This window comes from Zootoca vivipara, chromosome 13 (assembly GCF_965207765.1).
Source record: "Zootoca vivipara chromosome 13, rZooViv2.hap1.1, whole genome shotgun sequence".
Lineage (NCBI taxonomy): Eukaryota > Metazoa > Chordata > Lepidosauria > Squamata > Lacertidae > Zootoca > Zootoca vivipara.
Window position 1 is genome coordinate 51811186 of NC_142596.1, and position 20757 is coordinate 51831942.

The 20757-nt window shown below is 46.1% G+C and overlaps 1 protein-coding gene across 4 annotated transcripts in view; it reads left to right on the top strand.

Moving 5' to 3' along the window:
* SDK1 (sidekick cell adhesion molecule 1) overlaps positions 1 to 20757 on the top strand; it is a 574710-nt gene that overhangs the window by 502717 nt on the left and 51236 nt on the right. For 2 of the 4 annotated variants that reach the window (XM_035130977.3, XM_035130978.3), the window contains exons 31-35: positions 4940 to 5043; positions 8167 to 8237; positions 12296 to 12434; positions 13351 to 13410; positions 15239 to 15340. In XM_035130977.3, coding sequence (XP_034986868.2) covers positions 4940 to 5043; positions 8167 to 8237; positions 12296 to 12434; positions 13351 to 13410; positions 15239 to 15340 — 476 coding nt within the window. The remainder of the gene's footprint in view (positions 1 to 4939; positions 5044 to 8166; positions 8238 to 12295; positions 12435 to 13350; positions 13411 to 15238; positions 15341 to 20757) is intronic. The other 2 variants (XM_035130979.3, XM_035130980.3) reach the window with 1 other exon arrangement.

Here is a 20757-nt window from a genome sequence, read left to right on the forward strand (position 1 = left end):
GCGGGGCGGATAGTTGAAGGCGGACCATTTTATAGCTGGGTTTCTCCCCTCCCTCCTTCCCCCCCCTCCCAGATCCCACTCCTGCCACCATCCACTATATATTTGAGGCACATTCAGCACACATGGCTTCCCCCAAATAATCCTGGTAACTGTAGTTTGCTATTGGTGCTGCAAATGATAGCTTTGTGATGGGGAAACTGCAGTTCGTATTATTCTTTCAAGGAAGTCATGTGCATCGAATGCCCTGCTTAACAAAATTTCCGCTTAACGAAAGGTTTTTTCTAGCGGAGGTTGCCTCGCTAGACGAATGCGTTTTACGAAAAATTCGTCTAGCAAATCGCGGTTTCCCATAGGAATGCATTGAAATTCAATTAATGCGTTCCTATGGGCAAAAAAAAATTCAAAAAAAAATTCAATGCATTCCTATGGGATTCGCTAGACGAATTTTTCGTTATAAGAAAAGACCCGTGGAACTAATTTAATTCGTCTAGCGAGGCACCACTGTATGGTGTGGACCTGTCCATACCTGAAGCCCTGACTTGCAAAGAGAGGATCAAGTGGCAGCCCTCCATCTAGTTGCTCTCATGCAGGCCTGCTAAAGTGAATGCAGTGGTTCTGGGAGTAAATAGGTTTTGGGTTGTGGCTCTGGGAACTCATCCAGAATAAAGTAATAGGTTATTGATTACGTTTGTACATATGGTTCTAGTCCTGGCAGAAATGTGCAGCCTTGTGCCCCTCTTCCAACTCCACCTTGAAATCCCAGGTGCCCTTGAATGGTTTACAGTAGAAGGACCCTGAGGTGGGTGGGTGTGGATGGATGGATGGCTTTAGAAAGGGTTTGGGCAAATTCATGGAGGAGAGAGCTGTCAAAGGCTACTAGGCACACTGGGTGTTCTCTGCCTCCACGGTCAGAAGCAGCCATGATTCTGAACACCAGTTGCTGGAAACTACAGGAGGGGAGAGGGCTCTCGTGGTTGGATCCTGTTGAGGGTTTCCCACAGGCATCTGATTGGCCACGGTGAGAACAGGATGCTGGATCAGATGGATCATTGGCCTGATCCAGCATTTTGATCCTGCTTTCTTCTGTTCACATTGAACAGGATGCAGTCAAGGGGACAGAAGCTGGATTCTATGGCACTGTGTTAAGTGGTGTGCAGAGACCTGGCTTTTCTTCAGCCTTAGGTTGACTGCAGATATGCAATGTGTAATACAATAGTCGAGACTGCTCCCCCATCCCAGCCTTAAAGGAAGTGCTCCTGATTCTAGTCTATGGCTGTAATATTCTGACAAATCAATGTAGGTGAACAAGTTCCATGCAGATTTGTGCTTTGCCTTGGTGGGGGTGTGGTAGCATGATGGCTGCCTGCAAAGATCCACCCTGTTCTCCCCCCAGTCTTGTTTTTTTGGGGGGGAGCAGCCCTCATTCTCAGTTGGACTCCATGTGGAAAGTCTTTATCAGAGGGGAGGGTGGAATTTTAAACCCAGACAAATTGTTTTCCAGTTGTTTTAACATGAGATACAGTAATTGGCAAACTGCTGGCTTTTTCCCTCCTCCTTTCCTTGCCCCGCCCATCAGCAATGCAGGAAAACCCAGACCTTTGCAAAGTCCCTTTTTTGCAGCGATAGCTGATATTCATTCCCCTCTACTGCATTGAGATTCTGTCTCTGTGAGTTCCTTATCTTGTTTTCAGATGAAATGAGGGCAATTTTATCTGTACGGCCATACTGAGGAATAGAGAGATAACATCGCCCTGTTTAAACTGCGTTATCCAGCCTTCATTAGATTGTGCTGGAATTAAAATTCTTGAAGTGATTGCTTGCTGAAGCCACCCTGTACCTACAAGGAGACTTGACTTGCCACTTGCTGTTCATAACACACACACACACACACACACACACACACACACACACACACACACACGGCCCTATGAAGGAAATGAGGCTCTTTTGAATATCGTATTGGCATACCAGCAAAGGAAACTGGCTAATGGGATGTGGATCTTTGGCATCAAATTAGAAACTACTAGCTCACTGCAGTTTGAAAATGTTCAAGTGTGAGGAAATAACTTCGTCGGGCAATAATTTTCACCATCAGAAAAAAGGGCTGCAGGGCACAGGGGTGGAAGGTGTGGCCTGTTTATTGAGCATTGATTCTGATGTGCTTACAGGGCTGTTACATGAAGTCATAGGTACCAATTCTATGGGATGGAGGACATCTCAGCCCCCCCCAAAAAAACCTATACAGTGTTACCTCTACTTACGAATAACTCTACTTACGAATGTTTCTACTTACGAGTGGAGCTCCGTCCGCCATCTTGGATGCGGTTTAGATAGGATTTTTTCTACTTACGAATTTTTAGATAGGGTTGCTTCGACTTATGAATTTTTTCTCCCAATGCATTCCTATGGGATTTGACTTACAATTTTTTTCAACTTACAAATGTGCGTTCAGAACGCATTAAATTCGTAAGTAGAGGTACCACTGTATTGGGACAAGAATCTTGAGGTGCCAGGCCTTGCCTGTATTGTTTTACTGGTACTGTTGTTGTGGGTTTGTCATGGCTTTTGGCTAGAACAATAAACTTACAGTGGTATCTCAACTTACGAACGACTCGACAACCGAATTTTTCGACTTACGAATGGGGCAAATGGCCGCACACTTACGAATTTCTCGACATCCGAACGGAAACTGCAGCAGTTTTAGATAGGGTTTTTTTGACTTAAGAATTTTTAGATGGAGTTGCTTCGACTTACAAATTTTTCAGTCTCCAATGCATTTTTATGGGAAATCGCGTTTCCAGTGACACTTTTCGACTTACAATTTTTTTGACCTACAAAGGTGCCTTCGGAACGGATTAAATTCGTAAGTTGAGGCACCACTGTATATTGATGAATTTATATTCTTATACAGCGCAATGAATGTTGTGTTATGGACATGTTTCTCTCTGTGTGTGCAGATTCTGATATTTGTTTACTACATGTTTAATGCAAAACATAGTTTTGGCAAGGGTAAAAAACCAAAACCATATTTGTATATGTATGAAGAACTGTACTGCATTTGGAGAAGTGGAATGGACGAGCCCAAAGTGGGAGAGATGCACTTGGGCAGAGACAGAGAGAGAGAAGTCTGTGTGATATGTTTGTGCGTGAGTAAGTGAGAAAGAGAGAGTGGTATTTGTGTGTTTGTGGTCTGTATGTGTACAGCAGCAGCGTATATGTGTGAGAGAGGGAGGGGGAGGGGGGAGGGAGAGATGACCAATTTGTATGTTTTCTTCTGGTCTTGGGGAAAGCTCCCTGTTGTTATTAGACTACAACATCCTCATTGTGTATGTATTGGGTGTGGGTGTGTAAATATTGTGTGATTTCCACAAGCAGGACCACCAGGACAGAGCTGACTTACAGGGGAAGGCTGAGGTTGTCCAGGGGGAGCAGAAGTGACTATATTCTCATTAGTTTTGGATTGTGCCACACAACCTTTTTTTTTTTTTGGTACACACAGCACTTCCTCAATATTCTCCGTATATCCACTAGCCCAAAAAAGGTTGGGGACCCCTGTCCTGTTGTGAAAGAATTGATCAAATAGCAGCTATATCCTGCGGTCTAATAGGACAGTTGCCCCTTTCCCACTTCCCCATTCAATCCAATGGAGAAATGTAACTTGCAGACCCACAGGTTGTTCTCCCTCTGCAATTTCCATGATCGCGGCAACTTTAGAGCGTGCATATGCATAGCAGCCACTCTCCTGTCTTCATTTTTCTTTTTCTTCTTCTTCTTACCAAGATCCAAGGAGGGGCAAATGTGTCGCCAGGTTCCTATGAGCATTTTCCCTGCGGGGACTGCTCAGAGCAATTCCGTGCACACTGTCCATCACGCCTGTGTTTTATCCCACCACGTTTAAATATTCTGTCCCTGGTAATCTTATCTGCATTGCCCGTTGGCCCTCCAGGACCAAGCCCAGCAACTGGCTTCAACCGATTAATTAGCTAAGCCTACTACGTGGGACTCTGGACCCGAGCAGACTTTGTTAGGGACTCAAAGGGAGCCTCCCGCTAGCTATGCTGGGAACTCTGCTGAAGTCACCTCAGCTGGAAGTCAGTCTTTGCATATCTTTAAGTCACCGAGTACACAGAAAGCCTGCAGGGAATCCCCTGTCACTGTCTGTGTTAAATAAGCTGAGTAACACTATTAGTTGGAAACGCAACCGCGATTAAAAAGCAGCACTCCTGGAGCACAGTCTCCTAGATTAGCCAAGATGCTTGTGGCTGGGAGCCCACATCATCTGTTCATCTGTTCTTCCATTTGCTCTGCTTGCCCTTGAATTAATCCACTGTTGTCTCCTGCAAGTGGAGCAAGGGCAGGTGTTATTTGACCACCACCATGAAAGAAAGGTCATGTTGAGTTGCATGGGCAGCACTTGAGAAACAGGAACCCTGCAAAGGGGGTGTTTGGGTTTCAGCTTGTGCCTCTGAACTGGATCAGAAGAGCCTGGCTGCAGCTGGATCAGGCCAAAGGGGGCCCATCCAGTCCAGCATTCTCTTCCACACAGCAGTCAAACAGAAGCCCCAAAGGCAAGAAGGACTGGAGTATGACTGCGGTGCTCTCCCCACCTGGGATTGCCAGCAGTGATATTATTCCAAGGCATGCTGCTTCTGACATAGAATGCAGCCATCGTGGCTGTTAGCCATTGATAGCCCTCTCCATGAATTTGCCTAGACCCCTTTGTAAAGCCCTCCAAATTGGTGGCCATCCCTGCTTCTTAGGGAAACAAATTCCACAGTTTAACATGGTGCAATAGCGTGGCTTCAGGAAAAGGGAGACAAATTGGGTAATACAAGCTGCGCTTACAATATTTGTTGTGGGGAGAGCTGCTCAAGGCAGCTGTGGATAGCCAGAGAGAAGCATTGATCCACCTTCTGTTAACCCTTTCCCCATTTTGCAGGCTCAACCCATTTACTTCCTACAAGCTGCGCCTGAAAGCAACCAACGATATTGGAGACAGCGACTTTGGTGCCGAGACGGAAGCAGTCACAACGCTGCAGGATGGTAAGGGCACCCCAGCTGGATACTGAGCATAGCTGTTTCTCTTTCACAGTAATCCAGGGGATCTATTATTCCCCAGTGCATTCGGTCCCAGCGTTGTACCTCCGGATTAGGGGACAGGATTATGCCTAGGGCTACAACTCACCGTTTGGGTGCTATTGACAGAAGCAGTAGCACAGTTTAGCCTCCTCAACAGTGAACTGCCCTGCAGTGCCTTCAGATAATGAATCTTGCTGATTTAAACCCCGTTTGATTGTCTTCCAGGTTCTGTGCTAACGAACCATTATCTTTCCTGAAATTGAATAATTTAACAAGGAACATTAAAAATGAATGTAGAATTGAGCCTATGTTTGGAGAACTTTCTCCAATTGTTTTCACTCCAAATCCACTTTCAGGCTGCAGAAGTGCTAAACGGTTGAACGAGAGAGAGAGAGAAAGAGGAGGGTGTGCATGTCCAGCAAGCACAAACATTTTAGACTGCTAGTTTGTACAGGCAAAAAGCAATTTACAATTGCAAAGTGCTTCTCTCCCTCCCCCCTTTTTTGTGTGTGTCTCGGATGAGTTTCAGGTGCTTTTTGTTCAACATGGGAAAATAATAATGGAGTACAGTAATTGTTCAGTGCATGTGTACGGTTGTTTGATGTAGACGTGAACTTTCCTATTCAAGGCAGTCTTTAAGGTATCAAGGGTTAGGGTACAGAGGCACATCCACATCCCCAATGGACAGGCAGAAGGCTAAAGGAAAGTAATTGCCTGATGGTAAGACTGAGGAAGGTAAGACAAGGTGGTAGCAGATAGGTGCATGAGCCAAAAGGCACACTAATAAACTATCTAGCAGGTCAATAGAGAAACAGGTACTGTACACTGGTCCAACAGGAACTTTGTCTTTCTCGGGGGACAAGATGCTCACATTGTAAAGAATCAGGCTGAAGTCTGAGGCTCCATAAGCGCATGTGAAACCACAACGGTTTCTTCAATCGACCGACATTGCTGAACCAGTGAGCTTCAGATACTACTTTTGGCAAGCTGTCCTGCTAAAACACAGGCAATAGCATGCTTGGGCCCAGTCAGTAGGACCTGGGTGGGTATGTGTGTCCATGTGTTTGAGATTCCTGGTGAGTTATTGGGAACAGATCTTGATCTGAGATGAAGATGCATGCTCAGATCTTTCTCCGGCATTGCATTGGGAAGAGAGGTATTACAGAAAGCATTGAATGGAGCTGGGTGGAAAACATGAGCTCACTCCTCTCAAAATCTGTGACTGCACTTCAGATCATGTCCCAACCCCCTTCATGCCAGGACAGAAGGCTTATCCACACTCTTCCAGGCAGAGTCTAGCACTTCAGTGCCCCATGTCCAGGCTTTCCCCCTCCTTAAGCTTTAGTGAACAGTTGAAGCAAACTCAGTTCAGGTTTTCTGCAGATTGATGTTCACTCTGATTGAGCTTCAAAGAGTGGGTTTTTGCAGGCAAAGCATTGGAGGTTGGGGTAAGTGCTCAGACATGGAGCTTTCAATTGTAGACTGTGCCTGGAAAAAGCAAAGCGTGGATAAAACCAAGCTCTAAATGTGTTCCCACTGCACCTCTGCTGTTATCTACCCCTCCCTGCAAAAGACATAACAGAGGGTGGGGGGTGTCTCACTAAAGCATGCTAATGAATCCTGTTTATTAACACCACCCCCCTTTTTTCCTGGGGAAAGCAGGAGTGGGGGCTTGCAGGGAAGAGGGTGCTCTGCTTCACACATTTGGACTTTTGCGATGCTCAAATAGTTTTGGAGGAGGAATTCAGGAGCGAATGGGTTTACAGATAGAAGGAAACTTGAGTGGGGTGTGTCCATTGCATCCCACCCCCCATGTCCAAAGAGCTTCTGGATTGTGGCTGCAATGTGGAGGATACTATTCCTCTTGGACAGCAACTCTGCAGTTGTAAAGACGAGTGACTGCAGTTTGTGTGGCTTTCATGTGCCAAGTCTACTTTGGATCACCTTTGTTTTAAAACCTGCATTGGCTGCAGTGTACATTCAACATCTCTTCTGAAAACTCTCTGTTATTCATAAACTCTCCATTAAGAGCATTCATAAGTGATGCACAAAGTGCATAATAGCTTAAGAAGCCCCTTTTAGCATAACGCATGAAAAACAGCATGCATGGGAGCATCTAGTGAGCTGTTCTCTGGACACGCAAATCAACTGCAAAGTGGAATGTGTGCTGATTCCAAGTTGGAAAAGTTGTTTAAGTGAATCAGCCCTGGCTGAGCATATTGTCAAGAACTCTAGAATCTTAGTTTTACCTGAGATGATCATAAAATGCCTGGCTGTTATAAATTCACCAACATCAGGGTGAGCTCCTTTGAAAATAAACCAACTGGTCTGCAATGCAAAGGACCCTACAATTATCTTTGGGCTTCCAAGCAGCCTTTGGGCTGGTGTTTCTCCCTGCCTGGGAATTGGATGTAAATGGAGTTTCAAAGGCAGGGGTAGGGTCTGTGGCTCCATATCAGGAGGCAGAAATCCCCAGAGGTGTCCGCAAGCCTTGGGATGTGCTGAAAGCTGGCCTTTGAATCCCAGCCTTATCTTTAGGCTGCCACAGTTTGTCTCATCTCTCTCTCTCTCTTTGCTGCAGCAGACTAGCACAGCTGATGTTCTGGGGGTCATTCCCATTATATATGTCTACATAGATAGATATATCCTTCCCAAAGAGCACTTTGGGTTGGGTTTTGGAAAACCCAGGGCCCCCACTGGCCTCTATACAACAGAAATGATTAACTGTAAAAGCTGCTCACCTCCTCAGCAAACTCAGAGGATTTATTTTGCTGAGCAAACCCGCTGCGGCTAGTGGAGCATTTTAGTGTGGAGAGCTGGGAGCGCCTGATAAGCTTCCCCGGCTTTGTCCCTGATACATTCTGCGCATTTGCTGCACAGGTAGGATAGATGCTCAAAGCAGGTTTAGGCAGCTGGGCCTCTCACAGGTGGGGCGGGGGAATGGCAGGAGGGAGGCCGCCACTCGCTCCTTTGCAGCACAGCAGTGCCTCTGTGGCAAGCCAGGCGAGGAAGAACTTCCAGCAACAGAATGCGTTCTCTGCTTGTTTCTCACTTTCATGCTTGTTTCCTTTTTATCTCCATATTTAGTTCCAGGCGAACCACCAAATTCTGTGTCCGTGACCCCACATACCACATCCTCTGTCCTCGTTCAGTGGAAGGTTAGTAGCATATAAAAGTTGGGGGTGGGGGTCTCTTGACCAGGGGAGCACAAAAAGCAGGCTCTTAGGAAATACACAAGAGCTGGCGGTCCAAAGGATTCCTACTTTTTTCCGGTCACTCGTGGGGGCAAAGGGGAAGTTGCACACCTCTGACCTTCTGAGGAGGGTGCAGGACTGATAGCCCACAGCCACCAGATGCCCTCCCAGCCACGACCTTGCATGCACATGCACCAGAATATGCCCTGAGACCACACACTTCGGTTGAGTCTCCCTGCAATTCATCACTATCTATGTTAACAGTCTCTGCTGCCTCACTGATGTCTCTTAGGGTGTGGCTTAGCTTGCGCAGAAGACCTTCTCCATGCAGCAATAACACTCTCAGTTACAACATGCTGAACAAATGCAAGGTGTGTTGAACGTTTTCACCCAAGGAGGTGTGTGTAGGCATCAATCAGGAACTCACCTCCCAGTCAGTCGTATAATGGAACAAACGGAAATGCAGACAGAGGGCCGCGAAAGGGCACGTGTTAGGAATAGAGGCCGGTCCTGTTGATAGATTTCGGGTGGATAATACATGTGAAATAGGTGGTAGTTTAGATAATTACGTGCTTTTTATTTCATGAAAATGTAATGGGATAGTTGCACTCGAGCCACATCGAAAGAACTGAAGGCAATTACATGTCATTACCACGCTTATGTTATTTGGGTGCTCAGCAATTTAGACGCGAGGTAGTTTTCAGATAAAAAATGTAAAAGAAGCTTAAACTAGCTAAATGCTGAGGAAACACAGCCAAAACACCAGTTATCATGGGTTACCCGGCACAAGGCAATGTTTTAACATGCTGTTTGGAAATGTACTGAAGCAACATTAGGTCTGAGGCTTTAAGCTTCTCAGCTCATTGTTTTGACCCACCTTGGAATGAATTGAGACATCTTTGTAGAATGAGGTGATGGTTCTGTAGTTCAAGAGTGATTTCAGAGTCCCTTTAGTGTTAAATTTAACTTGGGTGCTTTGTTCTAGTCTATTTCTGGTTTTGATCCAATAATTTGTCCAAATTTTGCAGTGTAAACAAATAGCCCTTCTCACTCCTCCAGACCTGGCTGGCTGCTACTCATAATCACTTTTAGCTGCCTCTGCAGATCCTCTGGGCCTCTCGTAGAGATAGACAGAAAATCCTAAATAATCCATTACCATCAAAAGCTGGGTTTTGGCCATGAAAGTCGGATAAGAGCAGGATGCCCTGACCTTTCAGCAAAGTACCTTTTCCAAGGCAGAATTATGATTATCAGGGAGGCAGAAAGGAAAGAGCTTCCCTTGCCATTTATCTCTTAGGTCCCTTTGTGCCAGGTATCTAAATAGCTTCTGATTCTGACATAAGATCTGGACTCCAGAGGGAATCCTGCTTGCTTGCTTTTTAATCGGGCTTGATGTGGATCAGGAGGCTTTTACGAGGGACAGGAAAAATAGAAATTTGGGGGGGGGGGTGTTGTGGAGCCCTCATTATCAGAAACTTGATTATCAAAAACTACTTGTTAATTGAACTGGCTGCATTTCCCCTACGTAGATTCTGATCAAGGCAGCCCTATGTAAACAGCCTTCATTCTTATTCACATTTTTAATTAACCAAATGTTACGGATGGTCCCCCAGGCTGTTCAAAAAGTTGGCCTCAGGCAGATGACACAAGACTGTATCAAAATATGTTACTTGCAAGAGTCCTTGAGGCCTCGAGATCAACCCCAACCTGGAATTAGGAGAGCAAATACAATATTCAGTGATAAGAAGTTATGGGAGTCTGAAATGAGACCATGCTATTTTATTCCAGGGGCTGCAGTATAATAGACCCAGTTCTTAGAGGAAATAGGAATGTAAAGAATACAAATCTTTTACTTCATATATGCATGTCTGTAGTGGAGTCAAGCTTAATGTGTTGTGGAAATGGAAGAGACTATTCTTGGCCCACCTTGACTGCACCAAGCATATATTTTGGAGATGAGGCAGGTGCATGCATGAAGAAAGGAATTGATGTGTGGATCCAATACATCCATCAGTACAGGACCGGTGACTGGGAAGGTGGAGTTGCTGTAATCCATAAGGGTGACATGTCTCTTTTAATGAGTTCCCTGTCTAAGATGCAGCCACGTTGAAGCACGGATACAGCAACTGAGCCACAAGAGGGATTCTGATAAGCTACCTATTGCCCTGCTGCTTCACAGCCTCCACTACCAAGGTGACAGATGCGATGTTGAGGATCTCTGGGTAGGCTTCAGTTACAAATGCTGATGTCTCCATAATCAGCGCAACTCAGGATTTTGCAGGCACCATGGCAACCATGGGTCTGCCTCAATGTATGTTAGGCCCAACAGCTGCTGCAGTTCATACATTGGATCCAGTTTTCTGTACTGGACAGGATGAGGTTGATCTTTGGGGAAGAACTCCTTGGTGCCTCTTTATCATTGGCGGTTCTCAGCCTGGTTGAGGTTGGACTTGCTCTTATTTCAAACCTCCTTCACGTGGTTAAAAGCTCGATTGAGATAGTCCACACGCACCTCAAACTAAATGGAGCCAGATGGTCTTCTGTTGGCCCTAAGGGAGCATCCAGTTTACTCTCTCAGTAATCTTTGTGAGTTCCTGGAACACACAAGCTGTTAACGCAATAGCTCTACAGAACCCCCTTACCTGTTTGTTGGTGATCATTCATCCGCCTGATGACCTACAGAGTTGCAAGGAACATAGCAGCAAAGACAGCATCTAGAGCTCAGGTGGATGAAAACTTAGGACATTTCTGACTGCACGTGGCTCATCCCCAAACATTCAACTGAGTTTTCATGGGTGAGAAAAGAAATACCCCAGCTTAGCCTCTGTCCATGTGGGATGCTGGATGCCCCAGTGGCATGACATGATAGTACTGCTTAGTACTTTGAGGATAAAATCACAGAGATAATTCCTGGCCTGGATTCTGCTTTGGGATCCAGGTCCAAAGCAGAGTCATCATCCAGAGTATCAGCTTGGATGAAAATGTGGACTGATGAGTGCTTGCTTGGCCCTTGTCCTTGGCTGGTGAAGCCTTGTTGAAGCAAAATAAAAAAAGGTCCTTCCAGTAGCACCTTAGAGACCAACTAAGTTTGTCATTGGTATGAGCTTTCGTGTGCATGCACACTTCATCATTAAATGCATATTGTGTGAGGGAGTAATGCAAGACCTCTATTATCGAAGCCACCCCTCAGCCCCTTGACTTTGTGAAATTATGCACTAATTTCAAACTTTACATTCCTAGCCAAGGTTGGCAAGTGGGCCATGACTTAACAACTCTGTAAAGTCTCAGATGAACTGGATCCATTTTTGACTTGCGTCCCAGGTTTGGGATGGAAACTGCCTTTGTCACTCTGGTTGATGTCCTGTGTTGGCATAGATAAACCCTACGTGGCAACCTTTACCTCCAGGGAGCATGGCCCTGGATCTGCCTGTGACCTTTGGCTCTTCTGCAGTGGTTCTGCTCCTAGCTGATGGGGCGATTTCACAAGAGACTATTGGTTTTCCCTGAAGAAGTTTGCCATTGGGATCCCATGTGGTCCGGTCAAAATATATTGCCTTCATGTGACTCCATCTTGTCCCCCTTGTTTTTCAACATCTACCTCAAACCACTAGTGAAACTGTTCAGGTGGAGAGGCTCCCATATACGCAGTATTGCAAAGGATGATGGGATGGGATTCTCAAGTTGCCTCCCAGACTGTGGCTGTGGGTTGTGTCCCAGCAGCCTTTTAGGTACAGGACACCTTGCATGTTGTTGTGCCTCATTCCCCAAACAACTGCTTGGAGATGCTTGTGCTGTCCTGGATAGTCTCTTTCATGTCCTTTTAACTTTGCAAGGGATGCTCCTTTTTGGTCATGCGGTGAAATATCTTGGGCTAGCACCAGGGCACCTCCACTTCATCTTAAAGCAAGTCTGCATGGATGACTATTTTAACAACCAACATTTAGGCTGAATCTCATTTGTGGACTAATACTGGGCACAAGCTTTATCTTACCTAACCTATTTTTCACTGGGACATTTTGCAGCCTCCAAATGCTGAGAGTCTGAACGGTCTTCTCTTGGGATATCGCATTTATTACCGGGAGTTGGAGTATGAAAGCACAGTCCCAGGACTGGAGTCCAAGGTCATTAAAAACCCTTCTGCTTTACGAGCAGAGCTTACAGGTGAGCAGCCAATGTGTGCCTTCCCCCCCCCACTTTATGCAGTCCAATTATTTACCATTCAGCTCAGTCTCCAGTGGCTTAAGAAGGGGCACCGAAATGTTTGGCATCTGCATCAAGATGGGCAAGTGCTGAGAATGGTTACTGGGGGGGGGGGGTAAGAGGAAGACAGGCACCTGCTCTGAAGCTCCCTCTGCTAACTGGCTGGTAGATTTATGGTATCTCCAGTGGGGTCACTCAGGGGGGCTGCTGTCCTTCCTCTCCCACCTTCAGTTATTGCTTCCTGCTTTCTGCTGTTTCCATGTTGTGGCTATCTCGATAGTAAATCAGGTGTTCAGAGCTCCATCAAATTAAAGGCTTTATTGATTGGGAGAGAAGAGCAAAGGGTGGGGGGAGTGAGAGACCCAGAGCCATGCCAGTCAGAGCATCGCCTGCCACGCCGTCAGAGGCGCTACTCTCTGAGGGTGTTGCAGACAGTAATGTGAATAAGTAAATGCATAACATGGAATTTTGGGGGGTGGGGTGGGTGTCTTTCTGTCTCCTTGGTTCACAGTCTCTAGCACAAATCCCCTGTGTTCCAGCCCTGGCAGGATCTGGAGGGGGCCTTCTGCCCTAGAGCAGCCTTGCCTGGTGCCTGTTTGTTCCGCGACTCTAAGGACATCTTACGCTTCCTCATATTGCCTGCTTGTTTGATTTCTCTCTGTGGCAAGGAGGCTGAGCAAGCCCTCGTGACTGATGATCTTTCGACACGTTATCTAGAAAGTGATGTGGCTTTTATTGCCTGTCAAGGTGCAGTCCTCAAGCTTAAAGCTGTCTCTGCGCGCGCCGCATCATTTCCTGCTGCCTGTGCTGTACATCATGTGCAATAACTATTTTCCTTGCCCTCTTAACAACTTTCTGCTTTGCTTACCCTGAATAGCCCAAAGCAGCTTCAAGACAGTGAACAGCAGCTCTGCATTAACGACGTATGAATTAACACGTAAGTGCATGTGGATGTACAGAGAGAGAGAGAGAGAGAGAGAGAGAGAGAGAGAGAGAGAGAGAGAGAGAGAGAGAGCAAGAGAGCGCTGAAATCCTGGGGAAGAGGCGAGATCCTGGGGACCTTTTAAGGGCCTTATACCAGGGCCATATTAACACCATACTTTTAATGTGTTGTGATACCACTTCAAAGAACCATGCTCCCCCCCAAGGATTCTGGGTGCTGTAGTTTGTTAAAGGTGATGAGCATTGTTAGGGAAGCTGGTTGTTAAACCACTGTGGGAATTGTCACTCTGGGAGGGGAATAGGGGGTCTCCTAATAGCTCTCATGAATTTTCATGAAATCTGTCCACAGTGATTTTGTGGCATGCCTCAGTCCCATTTTCTTGCACTTGGAAATATTATCACCCTTCCAACACCAAAAAAATAAACAAACCCCAAAACAAATGCTCGTGTATGAACTGGCAGGAGTTTGAAAGTCCGTAAAAATGTCTGTTTCATATAATATATCAGATGGTTTTATTTATTATGCCAGCAAAATCTAAGCAGTAAATCAGATACCATCAGCTGTCTGTCTACCTGAAACCGGCAGGCAACACACTGCTCTCTGACTCAGATACGTGGGCAGAATACTGGTAAATAATTCGGGAAATCTGAAATTAGAAGGGCTCATTATTGAACTCCTGAAACTGTTCCCTACGATAATAGTTTGCTGCGACTCTCAGTAATGCCGAAGCTGAAGGGTAACTTGCCAGTTGTGGAGGAACTGATATGCAAATAAAGAGCTTGAGAGCGATGCTTGCACAATTTCGTGACATTTCCAGTCCAGCTGCCTGGCAGTATTTTGCTGGTGGGCTCCCCAGATGCTCCGTGTCCTCTGTAAGATGGGTGGCCTGATTTGAATATGCAAATCCTGGCACCGCAAGTATCTGCAGGTCTCTATGACCGAACGGACCTGGATGTGCTGCTCCTCTCTGCCACAATCTTGCTTATTAAATGTGCTCAGGGCTCCCCGTTCCTCTGTGGTCTCCCTCCTATTTTCCTTCTGCCATCCCCTTCCTGTCAATGCTCATTCCTGAGTTTGAGCTCAGGAATGGTGGCCCAGTGGCCAAAGGCAAAGCTGGTGATGTCAAAATCTTTTCTCGGTTTTGTGGGCTCAGCATTCAAGCTGTGATTGCCTGGGGGAAAGGACGTCTACACACACACACACACACACACACACACACACACACACACACACACAAGACTCTTGCATTTCCAAGCATGCTTCTTGCGTTCTGTCAGTTCCTCTGGACCCAAAGCCTCCGGGGAGGAGCCATAATGGCCTCTGCTATGGCTAATGTTCTCTGCTGTGGATGCATCTTAAGGACGACTAGGATTTGGTCCCCCTTGCTGCATGTAACATAAGATAAAGGGTTCAACCATGTGCAAACAGCCTCTCAGAATCCCCCACTGTTATTTATGGGCAGAGAAACTGCACAAGGCAATGACCATTTCTGGTGGGGGGGGGAAGAGAAGTTCAACAGTTTCTCAGCTTCAACACTGAGTTTTGGTCCAAATGCCGGACACTGCAAATTTGTGAGATGAGCTAGGGAACTCCAAAAGGGAATTCTCAGCATCTTCACCACACTGTCATTTCCAGTATTCTTTGCGGGGAATGATTTAAACTGATATGAAAGCAAAAGAATGTCTCCTCCTCCAACTAGAATATCAGAGTAATATTAGAGCAATTTGATACCTTTCCGTTTATTCACCTGTCTTCTGGGATACTGAGAACTTTTAAGTGGGACATCAAATATGTTTGTAACGCAATTGTTTTATGTTTCCAGAGCTGAAAAAGTACAAGAGATACGAAGTTGTTGTGACAGCATACAATATTGTTGGGGAGAGCCCTGCCAGCACTCCTGTGGAAGTCTTTGTTGGGGAAGCGGGTAAGTAAGCTGGCTGCTAAAATCCTATAATGTAGATCTGACTCGATTTCCCTAGATCTGCTGGAAGGGGAGAACTCTAAGGAAGCCCATAGTGGAGCTGGTGGCAGCTGGTACCCCAGACCCAGTATATTTAAAAGTGTATGAAAGAAGCACAGAGCAGAGTAGTTTGTTCTCTGGAAGTAAGGTTGGTGGCATATGAATAATAAAATTTTGGTGGTGGTGGTGGTGATGGTTTTGTAAGCAAAAAAGCAAGATGCAGAGATCAGTTTGAAAATGCATGGATAATTTTTTGACATCTCTGGAAAATCCTGGATGGGGAGCAGGCTTTTAGCGCTAGCTCTTTGTCCTTCCCAGGATTTCCCAAACAAGAATAAAATACTGTATGTAAGACGGCCATGATTACAAAATCAATTCTGTGCCGCAAGAGAAATCAGGCAAATTCACTCAGCTTGTATAACATAGACCTGCTGCAGGATTCAACTTTTCTTGGTGCAGAATTTGGTTTGCCTGCGAGCAGAATTTTAACTATCATTTAACCCAAAGCGTACATGAAAATATTTTGCGTGTGCGTGATCATGCGGTGCAGGCAGACACAGCCGTTGGCATCCGGTGCTGAATGAATGGCATATTTCCCTGAAGATCATTTAGGACCAAGTCCCTTTTCAATGCAGATAAGCTTGGTCAGAGCAGAAATGCCCCTGCCTTAGATTTGCCATGTGCTGCCAGCTAAAACAACTGAATCTCATTTCAACCTTCCTCTGCACCTTCACAGAGATTCATTCCTCCATGCATTTATCCTCCATGTGGAAAGGGTGGCTGGGTCTGCCTCTAGTGGTCACCTGTGCAATCCATGCATTGGGCAGGATGTCTGCCGAGGGGATGGTTCTGTAGAGTTTGCTGCATTCATATAGGTGCCTCTTAACAGATGCTGGATGTGTGAACATTGCAGTGAGTGGGGACCAAATACTCTGCAGAACAGAACGGAATAACTGACCAGGAACTCATTACTGTGCTCATTATTCTGTTACACGCTCGTAAAGGGCTGAACTAACGATGTGCACTGATACACTTTGAGCAACTCACAGTTTAATGCAATATCCATATACGAACATACAATAAAAGATAAATAAGGCCTATTAAGTCAGTGAAAATAATGTTTGCGGGGTGGGGGGGGACAACCGTGCTTAAAGTAATATTATTGGGTCAGACACCATCTCTCAGCTTAATCTATAGAGCCGCAGGATCACAACAAACAGTGTGTCTGTGTTAAATAGGAGTTCCTTGAAGGAAGGGGTTTGGTGAAAATTGGATGAAGGCATGTGTGCCTTCCACAAATGGACTTTAGTGTGTGACTGAGCTCAGGCCAGTGAGGGGATTACACGGAGTGCAAAGTGGGGCCCCTGTAGGCACTGTTTTTAGAAGGGCATAGCGTGCGGTGGGGGGGTGATTTTGCTAAAATTGGAAGGGCCCCCTGCCTGAGCTGAAGCTTGTAGATTTAATAAAGAGCTGTTATGCCATTCCCGCCATCATTCAAACAGAGACTCGGGCACAATGGATGGTTCACTAAGCAGGATGCAGCCTGCTGCAAGCCATGTTGGGCTGCCGCTGAAGTTGCTGGGGCAAGGTGTAGCCGATGTAAGGTGCCTCTACATGGAGATGGGATCATGTGTCACCCGCTCTTAAAACACTGCACTGTCTGGCTGTGAGCCACTGGGCCCAATTGGAGGTGTCAGTCCTAGGGTCCTGAGCCACTTAGGGCTCTGTACAGAAGTGCTCTCGGGGCCCTTTCCCAATACTGGGATGAGGAAGCCCCGCCCATGGCCTGGCCTGGGGCAGCTTGAGACAGGGCCTTTTTGGTGTCAGCACCCCCTGTGGAACGCCCTCCCTTGGTGTGGGTGCATGCAATTGCTCCACACACTGTCAAGCTTTAGAGGTCAATTAAGACATTTTTGTCTGCCCAGGCTGAGAGGACCTGAAGTTTGCCCTGGGTCTTAATAGTGATGCCGTATAACATTAACATTTGAGTTTTGCTGGGGGGGGGCATGGTGGTTTTGCTTTAATTAAATATTGCATACAATTGCTGTACTTGATCATTGTTCACTGCCCAGGACTCTCTTTAGAGGAAGAAAGGAACAGAAATAAAATGAAATTGGCAGCAGCAGCATGTTGCGGCTTTATGGGTGTGTTTGCCAATTTCCCTATTTCAGGCAGGCCGAAAAACCAGGAGGTCCACCCATGGCCTCTAGTCCTACGGACGGCACAGCACAGCTCCCAAAATACCACAATGCAAATTTCATTAGTCCAGACTTTGCCAACCTGGTGCCCTCTGGGTGCTTTGCACTACAATTCCCATCACCCCCAGCCAGCAGGGCCATAGGATGCTGGGTCTGGTGGCTGCTGTAGGCCCAGACATCTGGACCCCACCCCCCTGGCCAAAGCTGCATTAGGCCACTCGGTCAATGCAGACTCCCTTTCTGCAGCACAAGCTTATTTTTCCTGCTCTGTTCACCCGAATCTGCACTCCGGTCTGCCTCCCTGCGATGGAGGTTCCTTGCGTCAGGTTTGACCCGTGCCCCCAGCTAATGCGACTCAATCTACTTTCACCTCTGTTACCCTGGTATTTCATATTTAACATGCAAAGGTTCCATTTCAAATTCCAGAATTATTTTCATTACAGTTTCATTAAATCCAAGATGTCTTGGGCCTTGGACAAGCTATTAGCTCCTTCTGACCTTTTCATTTCAAACATCACTGTAATGTTCTGTTATCTTTCCCTAAAACTCCATAAATTAATCAGGGCAGCTGTGCTCTCTCTGAGCGCTCTGGGGCAGTTCTTGCTATTGAGCTGTCAGTATTATATTCCTGCTGCTGTTCTGTCTTCCACCTGCAAAATTTGACAATGGAGTTGTAACACAGTGCCTATTGAGCAACGTATGCTTTTATACAGGAAAGCTACATGGTGTTAAGAGGGCATGTGGATGCGAAGGACATCTTCCAGGAGCATCTTGGGTGGTTTCCTTGGAGGGCTCTATTCTTCAGTTGCTCCTGGTTCTGACCCTCATTGAAATACATCTTCAGCAGCGGAGGCAAATGAAATGTATAATGAGGTTTCTGCTGCAATTCTTCCCAGCCTCAGCCAAGCTCAGTGTCAGGCTGCAGAGTCTATTGGGTGTAATATAAGAATAGCCCACTGGATCAGGCCAATGGCCCAACATCCTGTTCTCACTGAGATTAAATGAGGATTGGGGGAACCTGATATGCTACCTTGAGCTCCTTGGAGAAAAGGGTGTGATGTGAATGCAATAAATAAGAAAACAAAACAAAACACAAAGTGGGCGCAATCTAGTTTCTCTCTCTCTCTCTCTCTCTCACACACACACACACACACACACAAAATGAAGAATAGTCCTGTGCATTTTTTAAAAATGCAAGATGCCTATACAGTACTCTTTTTTAAAAAGGAAAGAAAGAAAGAAGCAAGGAAGGAAGGAAAGCTGGGAATCTGGGGCTTGTGGTTCATTGCAGGGTGGCAACATCCCATCTGCAGATGCCCATGAATTCTAGAAAGCCTTGGGTACCTTCAGCAAGGACATTGGTGCTCCACCTGCAACCTGCATGCAGATCCTCCTGTTCCTTTGCACCCCTCCCCTCCTGGTGTCTCCATCAGGTTCCCTGGCTACTCTCCTTGGCCCACAATCCTGCATGCACTTAGGCTGCTCAGATCCCCCTGAAGTCAATGCCGGAACCGGATTCGTCCCCTTGTCAAGCAAGGATTCGTTCCCACGGTTTCTTCTACACCAGTTCTTGTGAAAAAAAATATTCCGGGTTCTGCAGAAAAGCCAAACACATTTATCATTTTAAAAACCGTGCTAAGGAAGTGGATGCATATACATAGATAACGGAGAGATATCCCTGGCCACAATGAAAACCAAAATAAAGGGAAAGTTTGTGTGTGTGTGTGTGTGTGTGTGTGTGTGTGTGTGTGTGTGTGTGTGTGTGTAACACATCTCCAGATGTGTTGGGCTTCTTTTAAATAGTATTACAGTTGTCTTCTAATTTGGCTATACTATATTTCCATATGATTTTTAAATTTGGTCTGAGGACAGGCCGTCCAACTTTGCATCTTGTCTTAATAGTAATGTACATTATTTTTTTTGGAATACAACAGAGTTGGGCAAAGCAAGAGATCAATGTAAAGACTTGTAGAAGCTGCCATTTCTTCTTCTGCCTTGACCTTCTTTTCCCTTTTGCTTTGGTTTGCATAAATGTTGGGATGCCTTTGACAGACACAAGGGCTCAAGAAGCAAGGGCTGGTCAGGGCGACCCTCCTCATCGTGGTGAGGTGGTCCATGCCTGCCCCCCATTTCCTCTTTAGGACGCCAGCATTTCAGGATGACATTCGGGCGTCAGAAGTGGGGAGGGACCAGGCTTAAAGGGTGGGCTGGTGGGAGGGAGACAACTTTCTGAAAACTCCCCATTCTGCAGTCAGAGCAAGTTGAGCTTCCTTATAGAGAAGGTACCCTTAAAACAAAACGCAGGGAAATAATGTCCAAATTGAGACGTATGTCAGATTGGTGTATCTGCTGCCCTTAATTCTCCCTTGGTAAGGCAGAAAATGCATGGAGATAATTTGCTCTGGATTCATACTGCAAGCTGAAGCAGCTGACTGAGCGCCTCATTAGCAGCTCATTAAGCTGTTAATATTACTCATAAGCAGTTCTCCATACACATGGTGAGGCAGCGGCTCCTTGTTTTAACTCTCAGCAAAGTAGGGTTGCCATATTTTGAAGAGCAAATAAGAGGACTCCATGAGGATTCTCATTTTAAAGAGCCCTATTATATGTTGGCTATAGAGGCTTGCCGACAAAGGTCCGTATAGTTAAAGCTATGGTTTTCCCAGTAGTGATGTATGGAAGTGAGAGCTGGACCATAAAGAAGGCTGATCGCCGAAGAATTGATGCTTTTGAATTATTGTGCTGGAGGAGACTCTTGAGAGTCCCATGGACTGCAAGAAGATCAAACATCTCCATTCTGAAGGAGATCAGCCCTGAGTGCTCACTGGAAGGACAGATCCTGAAGCTGAGGCTCCAATACTTTGGCCACCTCATGAGAAGAGAAGACTCCCTGGAAAAGACCCTGATATTGGGAAAGATGGAGGACACAAGGAGAAGGGGACGACAGAGGATGAGATGGTTGGACAGTGTTCTCGAAGCTGCCAACTGAGTCTGACCAAACTGCAGGAGGCAGTGGAAGACAGGAATGCCTGGCGTGCTCTGGTCCATGGGGTCATGAAGAGTCGGACACGACTAAACAAAATAGAAGCTGTGATATATTGCTGAGGGGGGCAGAAGAAGAGAAGAGGAAAGCAAGTCTTCTACCACCAGTTATGTCTATGTCTCACCCCAAAAGTATAGCCA